Source organism: Arvicola amphibius, chromosome 8, assembly GCF_903992535.2.
Source record: "Arvicola amphibius chromosome 8, mArvAmp1.2, whole genome shotgun sequence".
In the NCBI taxonomy this organism is placed as follows: Eukaryota; Metazoa; Chordata; class Mammalia; order Rodentia; family Cricetidae; genus Arvicola; species Arvicola amphibius.
In genome coordinates this window covers 19,612,445-19,631,261 of record NC_052054.1, presented here as the reverse complement: position 1 = coordinate 19,631,261, position 18,817 = coordinate 19,612,445, and the positions used below count along the sequence as shown (strand labels likewise).

Genomic DNA, 18,817 nt, shown 5'->3' with positions numbered 1-18,817 from the left:
GGTTTATTTTAAAACAGAAGCGGCTCCAGGGAGTTTATTTGGTCCTAAAATGAGAAAGGTCAGGCTTGCCTTTATCTCACATATTCTTTTTGTTCTGCTCTTAAGCATGGTGGGGGGTGGAGGGGAGAAGAGGGGAGATTAAATGCCCAGACCCCACCCTCAGTCTTCAAAGATGGCAATATTTTTATCAGGCCAAGAGGCACGTTAGGCTGCCTGCCGAATGGATGAGAGACCTGGCTTTTAATCAGATGTTTCCTCTCTGGGTATTTTAATGTCTTTTTCATGTTTTCCAGTCATGTCCCCCACTAGGGAATCATGACAAGCATAGTGGACATGGGCCGCAAATGAAGACCGTTTTTGCTCCTAACTTCCATTCTTTAACCTCGTTGTTTTGAACTTGATAAACTTCCCCTCTTGATAAACTTGAAGTTCATTTTAGCCTATAATCTCATGCATCATTTTATGTAAATTAGACTTACCTCTCTAATGAATGTCTAATGAATAGTGACTTCAGGAAGATGAAGAATATATGTAAAAATATATCAATTCAATAAGCTCCTTTGAACTATTTTCAAGATTTGAGGAAACATTTTTTTTAATAGGAAAAATAAAATTTCTTTATTTTTATTTTTTATTTTAAGGCAAGGCCCTCCTATGTAACACTAACTGTCCTGGGACTCATATAGATAAGGCTAGTCTCACGTTCTCAGAAATCTGCTTGCCTGTGCATCCTGAGTGCCAAAACTAAAGGTGTGCCCAACACACTCATCTAAAATTCTTGATAAGACAACTTATTCCAACTTATTATTTATATATGTATGTATGCATATGCATAGTGATATTTTAAAAATTATTTTTACTGAATTTATTAGTATTCAATATAATTCTGAAAACTCACATTTTAGTAAACTCAGTTTTTCTATTTTATTTCATGAGATAAATTTTCTTGATTTGGGCATCAGATTTTATAAAATTGGAAGATAGTATCAAATTGTACCTAGTACCTTAAATTATTTTTACCTTATACTAAATTAGACAAGTATCATGTCTATAGTTTCTGAGGCAATCTGGTAAAAAATATTTTATATGGAAGTAATCTGTATTTGAGATTATGTTCTGAAGTATAATTTTTTAAAAATTTGTGTTATTAAAATCAACAGAACTGTTATTTTATCTATACTTAGCCATATCATTTTAATTTATGGTTATTATGTTTACCACTTGTTGCAATGATATCCACATTTTCTTTATTTCAACAACACATCATTTTCCACACATCAAGCATCCATTTATGAACTTAGTTTAACCCATTGTATTCCCTCCTGCTCTATATTCTTCTTCATGGCCTAATAAATGACATTTCATAAAAATTCCAGGCACGATGTCTTGTGTTAGGTCCAATGTTGAAAAGAATGCAGGCCCTTCCATAACAACAAATTTGTTTTGCATTGTCATTTATCGAATTTGACTTAGATTTCTGTTTAATCAGAAACAACTTAGTTGTGATCACAAATATTAAAAAACAAGAAAGCTGAAAAGCAAGGAGATGTTTTATTCTAAAGCAGTGGTTCTCAGCCTTCCTAATGTTTCAACCTTATGTGTGGTGATGCCCAAATATAAAATTATTTTCATTGCTGCTTCATAACTATAATTTTGGTACTGTTATGAATATTTATGTAAATATGTGTGCTTTCCACTGGTCTCAGACAATCCCTGCAAAGAGGTCATTCATCCCCCAAAGGGATTGTGGCCCACATGTTGAAAACCACTGGTTTAAAGGAAGAACCTACCAAAGTCATAGATGCCATCAAAGTCTGGAGATGATCTCTCTTTCCCCAAATAAGTTACATTAATATGAATCATTGATATTTAATTTTGGAAGGGGTATTTAAGGAATATTTAATTCACAGGTTTTGGTGGTGTGTAGTTTTGGGTTTATTTTTTTTTAGCATGGTTGGCTCTCTAAACTAGGCGGATTTCTCTCAAGGATGCAAGTTGAGTCAAATGTAGATGCATATTTCATCTTCATTCAGCTATTATTTCACATCGCAAGTTCAGATTGCATTAAGTATTCCTATCCTTCTCTGATGTCTTCTGTGTCTATGTAACTTTTAGAGAGAGAAATGGGAAGGCTATGTAAGAGAAGTAGACATGTGTGAAGAGAGAACCAACTGTCTGTGGTGCTTTTGGGGGGATGGGGTAATCTTGTCATCTTTTTGGGAATGTTACCTCAGAAGAAAACTGGTGAAAAGAAAATTATTGCTTAAATCTTTGCACTGTAGCCTGTGACTGTTTTAACACTCTGTATTAACCTGACAAGCTTGACAACATATGTGTAGCATATTGTGTCACCATAAAGTTCTTGTTTTTCAAGGTGCCTGTTTTGTCTATAAAATTATAGTGTTCAAAAGTTAATGAATCCAGGGTAAAATAGTTATCTTAAGATTTCTCAGGGTTTTAAACATTTATTGACATTTAAATACACACACACACACACACACACACACACACACACACACACACACACACACATATATATATATATATATATCCAGGAAGGAAAAGGAGAAATATATAATACTTCCCAAATATACAACATCCTAGAAATCCATTTTCATAAAAGGTATTGGGTCAGTATTTTACAAAACAAATCAGGGACGACAGTACTGTAAATTGAAGCCCTTGTCATTTTTCTTTTTTTTTTCTTTTTTTTCCCCCTTGTCATTTTTCTATGAGTTATTTCTATCCTTGTATCTTTATCATTAAACAATTTGATCTGGCATTGATGAACTGTCTTGATGTGATGTCCCAGAGATGGTCTCCAGAGACAGAGGAACATCTTCACCTACACAGAGGATGTCTAAAGCTAACGAACAGATAGATATAATGTAGCCCTGGGTGCTACCCATCCTGGTTATCTGACTAGAGCCCTCATCAAGAGACATCCCGCCCCACATGAAACCAACAGCTTTGCTATTATTTACTTGTAAATTAGTTATATGATCTAATGAAGTTCTTCTTCCGAATAAACTCATGTTCGCTCGAAGGAGGCTGCTTTGTTCCTTTGGGTTTTCACAAGGCATCTTTTGAAGCTTGATGAGCTCTCTTATTGGAAAGAGGCTTGCAAACGTATATGCTTCTTCACTTAAATAAACAGTTGACTCCCTACTTCTGTCTTAATCCCTCAAAGACTGAACAGTGCAATTTAGGACACTGACCTGTGAGATTTTTCAGAGTTTAATTCTTTACAGCACTGAGGATCTAATCCAGGGTTTCACAGAAGCCAAGCAAGCATACTACCTTTTAAATAACCCTCATCCCTAAGATAATTATTTCTAAAAAGGGTAAACATAACATTAATGGCTTGATGATTCTTAGGCGATCTTGGACTTTATGGGGGTATCAACATAGTAGCATATTTACTTGAATGTGTGGACCACATACTGGAGAGACTTATGGCAATGTGAATCCTGTATGTGTGGCTGCCTTCTCTTTCAGAAGGGATACACGTTTGTGGCTGAAGCCTATACTGGTGACGCCTATGTGTCAGGCGCGCGCTGGAAACTACGGCTCATTGGCTCGTACAACCCGCTTCCATCTCTCTCCCGAGAGTCTCCGTGCAACACCTTCACCATAAAGGAGATCAGAGACTACTACATCCCTAATGACAAGAAAATCCTGTTCAGGTACAAGTATATAATGAACAGATAAAGGTGTTCTTTAAATATTAGTATTTTTATTAAAATTAATAATTTAGAATGTAATAAATTTTAAGTTCTATAATTTTATGGAAATAACTAACACTAGCGTGACTAGAGGATGCTCGATCAAGCCTGGACAGTTTCAAAGAGTGCTAATACCGTTCTAGGGCTTCGTTTCACTCCGCTTTCACTACTGAGTCTTCCCGGTCTCTGTGGCTATTTGACTTTCTCCTGGTCCGGCCCTATCGGTAGCCACTCTCTGGTCGTGGGCTGGGGATCCTTGTTTGTCACTCCAACCTTCTTTTCATGCTCACCTATTCACACCCCTTGAATTGTCCTAGTACCAATTCCGCTTTCTTTTAATAAGTGTTTCTTTGGATTCTAATTCTGACACTCACTGTGGGTCTCCTCCTCTCTTCTCAATGCTCCTACACTACTTCGGGGACTTCCTTATATTTGTTACATAAAATTGTTGTTTTTGGAATCTGGGACTCCATGATATCCCTCTTAAGACATTGCACTGTCACCCACTCTCCTTTCTCAATTTATTTGTCTATCCTTACTACTAACATCCATATTTACACATGCCAATAAAACTTTTTTAATTTTCCATTGACTGTAGAGTAAAACTCTAGCTGCATAGTCAATATTGAATGCCCTTGTCCGGGCAGAAACTGGTAGCACATGAGGGAGGAGGGGAACCCGGTAAGCATGAACTCAGTCCCACATTGGGTACCAGATGAAGGGGAATGTGCCAGATGGGGGGAATGTGAGTAAAGAAATCCAATACTAAGGTGTTCTTTATTAAAGGGGAACTCATCGATCACATCAAATATCCAGGTGTGGCAAGCAGGAAGTTGGAGGGAGAGCTGGTGGCCCCATGGGCCTTTTGGTACCCCAATCCATGCCCAACCTGGTCTAGCCTCTCAAAGGCCATTGGCTGCCTCACAATAGAACAAAAGGTTTCCTCCAGCCACGTGAGCTGTACTATTTCCTTTTCCTAGCACATTTACTTATTTTGTGATATTCCATCTTCATTTTGCCACTTTGAAAAAAATTACTGACAATTTTCAAAATGTAAACCTTTTGCATTAAAATGCCCGGTATAAGTAGATGATCCAGTTGCCATTCCAGTGGTAAACATTTTATGTAGTGTATACACATTTTAGGTGATTATCTGTTTATCAGCCTCTATGAGAATTAATGTTTTTAATTTAGTTTCACTAAAAATAGATTCTTCTCTCATACAATACACCCCGACCACAGTTTCCTCTCCCTCCACTCCTCTGAGCTCCTGCTCTCCAACTCCCCTCTCCCCAGCTTTATCCACTCTCCGTTTCCTCTTCAGAAAAGAGCAGGCCTCCAAAGAAGACAGCCAAACTAACTGGAGGCCAGACACATGCCCTTTCAACATGGGGAGAAGCACAGTGTCTAATGAATAGTTGGCCTGCATTAAGCATTTTCTTTTTTAATATAAAATATTCTTCCACATGAATTTAGAACATATTAACTATCGAAATGCCATTCATAATCAGACAACTAAAAAAGCAGTCGTAACACTTTGTTCTTCTTTCTTATAGCCTTTCTTTCTGGTCATAGTTCACCAAAAATCATGACAGCGAGAACGTGGTGGTTCTGACATCTCATGCAGTCTTATGTGATGATCATTTATCAATAACATCCAGATGTCTTTAGCTGTTTTATGGCTGTCCAGTTACCATTCGTGTGAATACTCAGCCGGTTACTTGGTTAAAGGCTGCTCCTTATTGTTAAAGCCATGGTGGGCATGATCGATGATGTCCAGTTTAAAAAAAAAAACTCCATTATTTTCTAGGTTTTATTGTATTGAAGAGTTATTTTAAAGGCACAATGCATTGGTGAGTTGGTTTTCAGAGGGAAAAATGTAAAAACAAACTGCTTGTTTGTGTCCTGGCCACCCAGACCCCAATAATCAGACAGAAACTATATTAATTACAACACTGTTTAGTCAATAACTTAGGTATATTTTTAGTTAACTATTGTACCTTAAATTAAATCATTTCTATTATTCTGTGTATTTCCACTAGGCTGTGGCTTACTGGTGCCACCATGTTATTCCTTTGGTGGTTCATGGCATCTTTCTCCTTCGGCAGCTACATAGCCTCTCTCTGACTCTGCCTACTCTCTCTATCTCTTCCAGGCTGGCTATATTCTGCTAAGCCATCAGCCAAAAGAGCTTTATCACTTATCAATGATAATAAAACATATTCACAACATACAGAGGCAAATTCCACATCATAAAACTAAGTCTTTCTGATAAAAGTTTAACAAATAATAATACTCTGCCTAATTTTTCCTACAATTCTTATTTAATACAAAAACTTTCCCCCTTAAAATTGTAAAAAATTAAATTAAAGCTAAATAAGTAATAACATTCAAACACAGAACTATATACGTACAGTACAACCTAAGCTCATGTTTCAGCATTATACACAAAAATACTTTATTCCTAGGTAAAGAACATTCTGCATGGAAGCACACTAAAATGCAGACATTAAATTTGGAGGTTTGCTCTCAATTTGTCTTCTTGTAATGTATTTTCAACATTGCCTACAAGAAAGAAAATAAAAAAGGAAAGCACAAACTAAAAATGGAATGATTAATTTACTTTGTTTACTAGTGTGACTAGTTTGCTAGTGTGACTAATTTGTTTACTAGTGTGACTAGTTTGCTAGTGTGACTAATTTGTTTACTAGTGTGACTAGTTTGCTAGTGTGACTAATTTGTTTACTAGTGTGACTAGTTTGCTAGTGTGACTAATTTGTTTACTAGTGTGACTAGTTTGCTAGTGTGACTAACTTGTTTACTAAAAGCCATGGAACCAAACTGAGGCCAATTACAGACTAAGAAGTGGTGTTTAACTTAAAGCTAAATTAGTCCCAGGAGCTTGTCTTAAAGGTGTTGGATAGAGAGGTGAGGAGTTGGGGAGCAGACTGCTTGAGGGGTGTGGAGGGGCTCAGCTTTTTCTGGGAATAGAGGCCAGTTCTTTGCAAAGTGCATTTCCAGGGTGCAATATGGAGTGACCAAGTCAGAGAGACTCCTCCCCTGAACCTCTTCTGGAAGGCTCTCCTAACACAGGAACAGAAAGCTTTAAGAGTTTTAAGGAAACTGACATTGCCAGATTTGTGTGAAAAAAAAAATGTATCTATAATATAGCTGAGAGGCAGTGGCACACACCATTAATCCCAGCACTGGGCGGGTAGAGGCAGGTGGATCTCTGAGATCCATGCCAGAGTGAGTTCTAGCACAGCCAGGGCAACATAGAGAAACTGTCTTGAACAACAGAAAACAAAACAAAAAATGTCTATAATACATGAATTGAAAAAATTAATATAATTTCTAAGATGAAAGCTATAGCCTCATTACCATGAGATTCTATTTAATTGTTAAAGATGTGGAATGTGGAACATATTAACTCAGGCAGCCTCTTGATGTTAACTGGGATGCAGGGGAATGTGTCAAAAAGTAGAGGAGCAGTAGGACAGCTGTAAGATAGTGCAGGTGGTAGCCTTGGAGACCGGAAGCAGGCAGTCCATAGCTCCGCTACAGCTGCCCTGTCAAGCCTATGGCATAACACTGAGTGGCTGAACAACAAAAATGTCTCATCTCCCAGTCGGGAAGTTCACTCTGGAGTCAAGTTGTCCCCAGGGTAGGTGTCTCTAGAGCATTCAGGAAAGAATCTATTTGTCTTCCTTTCGGCATTCCATGGTTTGCTGACGTTCTTTGACTTGTGGGTTCATCACTCAAATCTTCATTTTCATCTTCATATTGTGCTTCATTTTGTGACTGTTTCTAAATTCTACCCTATTATTCTAAGGCCTCCAGCCATACTGATTTGGCCTTACCCTTTATCTTTTTTTTATAATAAAAAACCATTTCCATGTGAGATGACCTTGTGAGATCTTCAACATTGCTCCTGTAGGACAGAGAGATATCATTCAACAAACCAGAAGAAGGTGCATGCATCTGGAGAGAATGTTTTAAAACATGGAGGTTAAATGGCCTTGGCTGATTGGGCTTACCTCGGGAAATGTCTGAATGACATCAATTACGTCAGAGGAAGACACAGGGTAGTAGCTAATTCACAGGGTGGTCAGTAGGAAGACTTCTTGTTTGTAAATATTAGTAACAGCTACATGATCCTAGAGAGGCAGCTGAGCTAGAGGCTTTGGTTTAGGAATTCTGATTCCATTTGATGGCACAGAGACCCTGGGAAACTGTAGAATCAATGTTGCTTCCAGTGTGCGAATGAGAGCAGAGCCTTGCTTCTCTGACATGTGTGAGATCATTAATGGCAGAGGGGCCTGAGAAAGCAGACCTGAAGAGAAGGGATGGGGTGAAGCTATTTTTCCCACACACAGCAGGTGTCTAAAGACAAGGATGGGAGGATCGCTTCAACTCTGAGAGACTCTTCCAAGAGCTCAGAAGATAAGACTAAAAGTTCCCATATTGATGCACATGGTTGGGATCCTGGACAGTGTAAACCAAGACTCTGGATCAGTACTGAGCAAGGAAGTGGGAGATGAATTGGTGAGAAGAGCAAGGGGGGGGGGCTCCAGAGAGGGGCCCACGGAAGGGAAGGCAGGTCACTCTGGAGGGAAAAGTGATGAATTTTGCTGGTTAACTTTTTGTTTTATTTGCGTCTGCTTGGAAAAAAAATCTACCATGTCTTGAGCATTGTGAAGAATTACTAGAGAAAGAAAACAGCAGAAATACCAAACAAGGGTGAAACTCACAAAGGTCTGCTTCCATGACTGTTTTTTTTTTTTTTGTCCATTGGTATGAATATAAGTGACACGTGGTGGTGGTCACATAACTCTCAAGGATGGTGGCTTGTAGGTCTATCCTGTTCCATAAGTGGCTTCCTGTCATACTTAACTAAATGATACATTTCCTACTTGGAATTCTCCAGCAATGGAAACACACTACTGTTTTTCTTGACTGCCATTTTGGGCTCATTTGTCAAAGTCTGCGGTCACTCTAACATCTTAGCAAGTCCACAGGCCTTACAAAGCTGCCTAACAAAGATGATCAAATGAGAAAAAACACCCCATTTCCTTTATCAGCTCGAGGGAGAGAGGGGCGTACTTGCTCACAAAGCCTGACCTTTCTCCCCACAGGTACTCCATTAAAGTGTCAGTGGCCCAGTGCATTACAATCCAGGTCCGCACATCCAAGCCTGATGTCTTCATCAAGCTGCAGGTGCTGGAAAGTGAGGAGATCATGGTGAGCACCCTGGGCAAAGGCCAAGCCATCATCCCTGCTTTCTACTTCCTGGGAAGTGAGAGAGCACTGAGCTCCCAGTGTAAGTACCTGCCTTGAGTGTGGGCTGCCTGTATGAATGGATGCTTGTGTTGCTATGGCATCTAAAAGGCTTAATTTTCAATGAAAATCAAAACTTGACACTGTACTTGATCCCAGTGATGCTATTGTAATCATGTGTTTAATTAGGCTCCAAAAGCCAGTAGATTGGATATGACTCTCCTTAAAGACTTCTTAGAGAAAATTTCTTATACATGAGACTGCTTTTAATTTTTAAGATGTATGTATGTATATGAGTGTTCACCTACATGTATGAATGGCCCATGCACATGCCTGGTCCCACGGAGGCCAGAAAAAAAGACTTGGATCTCCTGGAAGTGGAGCCACTGGTGGTTTTCAGGTACCAGGTGGACGCTCAGAACTAAACCAGGATCCTCTTCGGGAGCAGCATACAGTCTTAGCTGATGCATCATCTCTCCAGTCCCACATGGGCATTCTTTTTTATTTTAATTTGATTTTTTATTGAGCTCTACTTTTTTTCTGCTCCCCTCTTTGCCTCTCCCCTTCCTTTCAACCATCTCCCGTGGTACCCATGGTCCCAATTTACTCAGGAGATCTTGTCTTTTTCTATTTCCCATGTGGATTAGATCCGTATATGTCTCTTAGGGTTTTCATTGTTGTCTAGGTTCTCTGGGATTGTGATTTGTAGGCTGGTTTTCTTTGCTTTATGTTTAAAAACCACTTATGAGTGAGTACATGTGATGATTGTCTTTCTGGGTCTGGATTACCTCACTCAAAATGATGTTTTCTAGCTCCATCCATTTGCCTGGAAATTTCAAGATGTCATTATTTTTTCTGCTATATAGTACTCCATTGTGTGTACCACATTTTCCTATCCATTCTTAACTCAAGGGGCATTTAGGTTGTTTCCAGGTTCTGACTGTGACAAACAATGCTGCTATGAACATAGTTGAGCACATGTCACATGGACATTCTTAATGAATATCATTAAGGCTAGAAAATTTGAAAGGATCCAGTGGTTTTTTACCTTCTTAAAATAAGCATGTCCTTTAAAGTATGCTATATTCTGTAAGTGTATATGTAGCCCATTTAGTCAGCAATACCAATGTCCATCAAATATACTAACATTATATTTCTCCTTTTTAGCTAGCAAGCAAATTCTCTTATCTCATACTTCACCTAAAAAAGAACCAGAAGTAATGACAAAGAAAAAAACCGGGCAAATAGGCCAGAAATCCTTTAAGGGCAGACCTGGGAGTGTGCCGGTAGAGGTAGGTCTGCCCCTGCTGGAAGAAGAAGTTATGAATGTGCCTACTATAGAAGAAAATTCTAGCACACCACAACAGGTACATTAACTGGAAAAAAAAAAAAAAAAGAATTATTTAGGGCTAGGAAGATGGTTCAGTGGGTAAAATCTACATATGTGACTCCAGGCTGGGATGCTGAGCCAAGAAGATCCTAGAGCCAGTTAGTCTAGATGAATGCAAAGCTCTGGATTCAGTGTGAGACTGTCTTAAAAAATAAGGTAGAGAGTGACTGCAGAAGGAACTCAGAACTGACACTGGCCTCCGCGTGCACATGCGGAGACCAAGTGTGCCTAACACACAGGTGCACAGGCACACAGAGTGAACAAACCACCTTCAAGTGCACCTGATCCACATGTGCAAAGGCACACAGTATGACCAAAGCACAGACAAGTGTACCTGACACACGTGCACAGGCACACAATATGACTAAATCACAGACACCTGCACCTGATCCACATGTGCGCAAGCACACAGAGTGAGAAAACCACATTCAAGTGCACCTGATAAACATGTGCACAGGTCCATGGAGTGACCAAATATATGCAAAAAAAAAAAAAAAACAGGGACGAATCTAGTTCAAAATGTAAACAGGGATGATGTCCAAGGTCACACTACGTAGACATCATTACGGGCAGATGGCAAACTAAAAAGAAGAATGAATCAAGTGGTTGGGGTCTTAATTATCATGGACACCCGACTGCCCAGCTGAGAAGAAAATGAAAGTTAACTGCATTTTCACTGTGTGTTAGAGGTCGTCTTTGTTACTGTATTGTTACTATGAAGAGACAACATGACCAAGGCATCATATAAAAGGAAGCATTTAACTGGGGGCTCACTTACACATTCAGAGTGTGAGACTATGACCATCATGGTGGGGAGCATGGCCGAAGGCAGGCATGGCACTGGAGGGATGTAAGAGCTAACATCTTCTCTGCAACTTGGAGGCAGAGAGACTGGGCCTGGCATGGGCTTTTGAAAGCTTAAAACTCACCCTCAAGGACACACCTCCTCTAGCAAGCCGCACCTCCTAATCCTTTCCAAAACAATTAGACCAGCTTGGTCCCAAGCATTCACACATATGAGCCTAAGGGGACCATTCTTATTCAAACCACAATAGAAAGTGCTGGAAAACATGTATCCTTTAGTTAACCTATGATTGTATGATTTATAAAATGACACATTATAAGCTTGACCTAATCCGTCTTTCAGTGTGTGTACTGTATGGGTTTTTTTTTTTTTTATTTTTTTGGTTGGCCTGACTCATTGCCTTTTTCACAGTGCTACAAGTACATCATACAGTGCTTGGTGATGTTTAACAGCTGGCCTCTCACAGAAACGCAGCAGGTGTTCGTTCAAGCACTAAAAGACTTAGAGAAACTTGATACCAAAGGTATGTTACCCTAAATAATTTTAAAACATTTATTTTATTTTATATGTAAGGGTGTTTTGCCTGAATTTATATAAGGACGCCATGTGCTTGCCCAATGCCTGTGGAGGTCTAAAGAGGGTATTAGATTTCCTGAAACTGGAGTTACAGATGTCTGTGCACCTCCATGTAGGTGCTGGCAACAGAACTCTGTTCTGCAACAGCAACCAATGGTCTTAATATTAATACTAAGACATCTCTCCAGCTGCACACTTTTAAATATTACTCATGCAATTTATATCTTACATGCTGATCACAGAATTATAAAATGTTATTGCTCACAGTGTATCGTCTCTCATATTTTTGTTATATTGATTATGTTTCAATATTTTTACTATATAAGTTATGAAAAATAAAAATATTCCATTATTTCAGCCTTGCATGTTTATAAGGTCATGTTTTGTCTACTCAACAAAACTTATGCACCAATTATACTTGTGAACCTTTCAAGAAATATACAGACCAATTTAATGTTTATAAAATTCTATTACTCATGGTTGCTAGGAAAGAGTAATAATAATGATATACTCTGAAATTAAGATATACATCTTTAATTTCAGCACCCAGGAGACAGAGGCAGGCAGATCTCGGTGAGTTCAAAGTAGTTTCCATAACTACTGGTATCTAGGGTTGCATAGTGAAGCACTGTCTCAAAAATGTGTTATGATAAGAATATATGTGAATTAAATATTCACAATTGCATGCATAAGTAGAAATAATAGAGAAACAGTACAATACTGTGTATGCTACTGTGTTCAGCAAAGCTTTTGCCTCCCTCCGTCCCTTCATCCCTCTGAACCTTCCTTCCTGTTCTCTAGGAATAAATCATAGTGTTAATAAATGTTAAATTATAACCCTGGAAGCTTAGAATTACAGTAGAGCAAAGAATAAGACCCAAACCCTCTGTTTGCCTGTGCGGGCTGTTCCATGAGTTATCTAAATCTCTTAAGACTTGTTTTCATATTATAATCATTTGTTACATCTGTCTTGATATAATGAAGATAGTCATGCTACTGTTGCTCAAATCAATCCCAAATGCATAGCAAGTAACAGGGGCCACATTACCCAAGAAGAGCTCATGAGAAGAGAGTGGCAGTGGTGGAGACATAGGTAAGTGAATCACACAGCTAGGCACAAGCAAGGCTTTGGGTTCAATCTCAGAGGGGGAAGAGAGGAGGGAAATGTAGAAGGAAGGGGGAAAGGAAAGTGTAGTGAGGAGCTGCAGGCCGCTTCCCGCCCGGCTCCTGGCCACCCGGCTAGCTTTACCCGAAATAACAACACACAAACTGTATTCTTTTAAACACTGCCTGGCCCATTAATTCCAGCCTCTTACTCACGTCTTGACTAACCCATATCTAATAATCTGTGTAGCACCACAAAGTGGTGCCTTACCAGGAAGTTTCTAGCGTACATCCATCTTGGGCTGGAGCTTCATTGCATCTGGCATCTCTCTCAGGAGAGGCACAGTGGTCTGTCTCACTTAGGAGAGGTGTGGCATCTTACTGATCCTCTACCTCACTTCCTCTTCCTGTTCTGTCTACTCCACCCACCTAAGGGGCGGTCTATCAAATGGGCCAGGCAGTTTCTTTATTAGCCAATGAAATCAACTCAAACAGAAGACTCTCCCACATCAGGAAAGGAAGGAGTGAGAATGGGAGAGAGGGATGAAGAGGTAGTAGAGAGGAGGGAAGAGAGAGAGGGAGAGGAGGAAAGAGAGAAAAAGAAACATTAATAGCCTGATTAAAATCATATGGGAATCTAGCTAGTAGGGGAAATATGTTTTGAAATACTATCTAATGAGGTTTATATATACTTAATGACAGAAGAAATTGGTGTGCACACACACTTGGCTATCGAAGGTAAGACAGCAATGCACAGTTCAGAAATAAATTTAATTTAAACCCAGTGTGCAAAGTGTGACATTAGCAATGTGAGTTAAGCCTCTGAAAGGAAAGTCCTCCTTAGATGGGGAGACGCGCACTGTAACTAAACTCTGCGGCCTGAAGCTGAGCAGGACCAGCGTGTCAGCAGGTAGTCCCCTAGCACTTCTTTCCTGCATTGATGGACAAGTCGGTGCCCCCACTTCCTAATTACAGGTACGCACCCATGAGGCCACACAGTTTATAACACTGAGTCAGTGGGACGGTTTCCAGTTCACAGCTTATTAGTGTACATGCTGCCAACACATGCAGACTTCTTGCAAGTCTTGCACACTAAATTAAGCAACCTGATAATGGCTTCATCCTATGAATTAATCAACTAGATTTAAAGGGCGTAGCATGAATATGGGCAATTTTTACATTTTTATCAGCATCAAGAAGAAATATATACGAGCAAAAGTCTTTGTATTTTATTGAGATTAGATTGGTATCAATCCAAACTTGATTGTATAAAGATTTTTAATTATAATCTTAGCCAAAAACACCACAAATAAAATGAAAATGAATAGAAAACAAACAAAAACCTGAGACAATTAAATGCTACAGATGTTAAGTGTGATTTTGAAACAAAACAATGTACTAACACGACTAGAGAAACTGAAAAAGATATGAAATATGTAGTAAAATAAATTTCAAAATAGCAGACATAAATCCTCCCTTTTGGGTAATTATATTTAATGTAAATTAAATGTCCTTTACTACAAAACATGATCCAACTCTATACATTTATAAAAGAGGGCATCTTTTGATTTCAAATATATAAAGAGTTTTAAGACAGAAGAATGGAACACACATTACAAATAGTAATCAAATGAATCCAAACAGTTATGTTAGTTATTTTATAATGCTAAAGAGACCACATATTAATAAAATAAAACCATTATAAACATATGAGCCTAACATCAGTGCTGATAAAATGCATGAGGCAAAACTAGTATTGAAGAAGAAATTGCTAATTCTACAGCTAGTTGGAAATTCAAATACTGCACTTTAAGTGGTGGAAAGAAATTTAAACAGAAAATTAGTAGGACTATAAAATGCTTGAATAATACAGCAAACCAACCTTTCCTAGGAACAGACTTCTCCACTTAGCAGCACCAGAACACATGTTCTTCTCACGACCAATAGAACATCGGGAGGATGCCAGCAGATGAAGCGGTGCCACAAGTCTAAACAGTTTAAACTGAGTTTAGATCTGTTTAGCTGAGACTAAACAGATGGGAAAGAATAGAAATAATGCAGCTATGTTCTCTGATCACAATTGAGGAAACTAGAAACCAATAAGAGACGAATGTGGAGATTTCATAGTTGTGTAGAAAGCAACATTATCTCAACATAATTGCCTACATTAAAACCAACAGCTGAAGGATGGGGTCTAGAGAGATGGCTCAGGGGCTAAGAACACTTACTGCCCTTGCAGAGAACCAAGATTCAGTTTCCAGCACCTACATGATCACCCACAACTGCCTGTAACTCCACCTCTAGGAAATCTTATGCCTTCTGATGTCTGGGGGCACATATATGCACAAGTGTCACACACACAGACACACATACACGCACACTCAGACACACACACCTGCACATAAAAAAATCCTTTAAAAAGAAAAACTGCAAAGCTAGAGAAAAAAAGAAAATTATCCTTAATCAGAAGGAAGGAAATAATAGTAAAGATTAGAGCAAATAAGAGTCAAGATTAGACCATAGATGAATGAATTGTGTATATGCAGTGTATGAAATAAAACACAGACACAGTGGCTAGTGTCTGATGGTTGCATAATCTTTATAATTTCTATATAAACCCACGGCTTTATATATACCAATGTTGAGTTATGCTATATGAATTATATCTTAATTTCATTAAAAAGAATTTTGACTGGCTCTTAGGAAGCATTTGTTCATTTGCTTACAAGGAAAGCAATCCAACCTCTAGATGGAACATGCTTGCCATGTCCCTACAGGAAATGGCCTTGTCATCATGTTGGCTTTCACTGCTTTCCACTTCCGTGTCTCTTTAGCTCATGTAGAGAAACATGAAGAACTAATTACCATAGGAAGCCCAGATTCCCACGCTGCCAGTGAAGGGCAGAAATCTGTAGGAACTTCCAAAACAACGCGGAAAGGCAAAGACAAGTCTGGGGAGAAAGAGAAGTTGGCCAAGGAAAAGCAAACGCCTCGCTTTGAACCTCAGGTGGGTCTGATGCGAATCCCTTACTGAGCAGACCCTGGTAGCACTTGCTGTCCCTCAGGACAGAGAGGGAGGCAGCAATAGGAAGAAATGCGAACTCACCATCCTAGACTCCGGAAGTGAGAGATCACTTACATAAGAAAGATCCTATTTCTTAGCTGTGTTGTTGAAGAACCCAAGTTTGGCTGGATCCACAGATTGATCTCTCAGCACCTTGACAATTCTCTCATCAGTCAAAGCTTGACACTGGGAAAGTTCTATCACCTCACTTTTGAAGCCATTTTAAAGAGGAAAAGCTAAAACCCTAGGCTTCAAAAGTAAGAGAGAACTTTCCAACTGAGACTTAGTTCTCATTAAAATACTAAGAAAATCATGTAGGAAGCAAGGTCTTCTGGGTAATAACGAAACCAAATTTCAGTGAAAGCTTCTTTAATGGTTGTAACCTTCTCTTCCTCAGTTACATTATTTCAGGCAGTTACATTATTCCTCCTCTTCAGTTACATTATTGTTCTTCTGGGATGCATTCTGCAAGCACACCAATTTTAACCTTCAACTTGCCTGCTGGGCACCTGGAAGATCCCACTTCCAGAGCTTCATGACTCAAAGCCAGTTAACTGCGAACATCTTTTTTTTTTTCCCAAGTTGCTTTTGGTTGTGGAACTTATCACATCAACAGGACACCATACATGCCAGCTTATTAAGTAGAACTCTAGGAGAAAATTTGGCAGAAGATGAGGGTCTCTCTCCCTCTCTGATTGTTCAGGAATGAACTTCTCATATGTAAAAGTCAAAACCCATGTCTGCTCCCTATAGTCCGTGCAATTGTTTCTATAGACATTGAAGTAGCACTCACTCCTAGAGTGAATCTGTAGCAAATGCACCCAGGAGCAGAAATGATCAAGTGTCTTCTTTACAATTTTTGAGGACACCATGAGTCGCCATAAGTATAATTTAATTTTTTTATTGTACGATGGAATACCAAATTTTATTCTTTTTTTCTCATTTTTTTTATTAAAAATTTCCATCTCCTCCCCTCCTCTTCCTACCCCTTCCCTCCCCTCCCTTCCACCCATACCCCCACTCCGCCCCTCTCCAAGCCAAAGAGCCATCAGGGTTCCCTTCACTATTGAATATTTTTTAAGCAGTGTGTGTGTGTGTGTGTGTGTGCGCGCGCACGCACGCGCACGCATTCATATACTCATGGGTACCATGGTGTACATGAAGAGGCCAGATGACAAAATGTGGGAGCCAGTTCTCTCTTTCTACCACATTTGCCCTGGGGTTGGAACTCAGAGCAGCATGTTTGGCAGCAAGCACTCTTGCGCGCTTGCCTGACTAGATTTTATGTCTAAGCTGACACAGCCTAGAGACACGTGGGAAGTCAGTTGAATAGTCGCCTGTATCAGATGGGCTTGTGGCCATGTCTGTGAGGCATCATCTTTGATGTTTGATGCAGGGTCCAGCCCTGGAGTCAGCACCATCCCTAGGCGAGTGAGGCCTGGTTATATACAACAAGGAGCTGAGCATGAGCCAGTAGGCCGCCTTCTTCCATGGTTTCGCTTCAGTTTATGCTTGAGCTACTTCCTGACTTCCTTCCAGTAATGGACCTCAAAATATAATCCCAAATAAACCCTTTCTCTTCCAAGGTGCTTTCGGTCATCGCATTTTTCACATCAACAGAAAGAAAAAATACCAAACTACAACACCCATCAGCCTAATTTAGACTTTATTGTGTATAATTTAAAGTTAAGATTGCATAAAGTGATGCACATAAACACTTGTCTTTCTCTCATGTGCATATGATACGTATGAATGTGTGTGTGTGTGTGCACGTGTGTGTAGGTACATATGTGTTCATGTGCCTGTAGAAGCTCAGGATTAATGTTGCCAGTCTTCCTCAATCACTTTCCACTGTTGATTGAGGCCAGGGCCCTCAACTGGACTGGGAATTCCTCAATATGGCTACCCTAGCCAGCCAGTTAGCTCCGGGGATACTATCTTTACCTCTGAGCACTGGAATTCCAAGTGGGCTGCTGCGAACAGTCAGCATTGGAGATCTGGGCTTCTGAACGCCACTCCTCACCCTTTCGAAGCAAGCTCGGTTTTTCTGCTGAGGCATAGCCTCAGCTCCGAAGGCACAAGTCATAATTGTACAATCCACTGGCTTCCACAAGTATAGGCACCGTGTAACTGAAGGTAAAAGTTGTAGACTATGTTCAGAAGCCATTGCTGCTCATGTTGTCACGCCGGCACCAGAGCGCCAGAGAGAACTTGCCACTTGCTTTCAGTCAGCAGCTACTCCTGCCTGTCACAGAAGTCAAACAAGTACCTCACCCAAGCGGAACAACTTGGTGTTATTCATTTTACTTAAATGTATGCCTGTAGGATTCTTCCACATGGTGGTGTACAACAGACATTGACTTTTGTTCAGTGCTCAGCAGCCAACATAGGCACGTGCTGTAAGTTGGTCACTCACCAGCTGATAAACCTTAGTGCTGTTCACTTCATGTGCTATGGCTGCTGTGAGAAGGAACACCGGGCATTCTTACATAAGTCTTGTGCAAATTATGGTTTGACGTCTCCACGGTAAAGTAGCTAACAGTGAAATCATAGTTTAGGGAGTGAATCCTAGAACTCTCCTAGGAAAGAAAAGCATTCCTTTTTAAAACTTTTTTTTTTCTCCCCCTAGCCAATACCCACTGTTCACTCTCAGCAAGAAGATCCAAACAAGCCCTACTGGGTTTTGAGGCTGGTTTCTGAACACAGTGACTCGGAGTATGTGGATGTGAAAAAGGACACAGATCGGACGGATGAAATACGAGCCATGAAGCAAGCTTGGGAGGCGACTGAACCAGGGAGGGCTATCAAGGTCACGTGCCGGAAAGGCTGTTCTTATTCTTCCTTGGTAGATGCGGTCTGAGACGTGAGCCCTGTCT

At 39.8% G+C, this 18,817-nt stretch overlaps 1 protein-coding gene across 1 annotated transcript in view; it reads left to right on the top strand.

The window, feature by feature from the left end:
• The window catches only part of Adgb (androglobin), a 112,275-nt gene that overhangs the window by 80,604 nt on the left and 12,854 nt on the right, over positions 1-18,817 (top strand). Inside the window, exons 25-30 of the mRNA XM_038339465.1 lie at positions 3,499-3,686; positions 8,861-9,045; positions 10,170-10,369; positions 11,609-11,720; positions 15,712-15,884; positions 18,571-18,750. Coding sequence (XP_038195393.1) covers positions 3,499-3,686; positions 8,861-9,045; positions 10,170-10,369; positions 11,609-11,720; positions 15,712-15,884; positions 18,571-18,750 — 1,038 coding nt within the window. The remainder of the gene's footprint in view (positions 1-3,498; positions 3,687-8,860; positions 9,046-10,169; positions 10,370-11,608; positions 11,721-15,711; positions 15,885-18,570; positions 18,751-18,817) is intronic.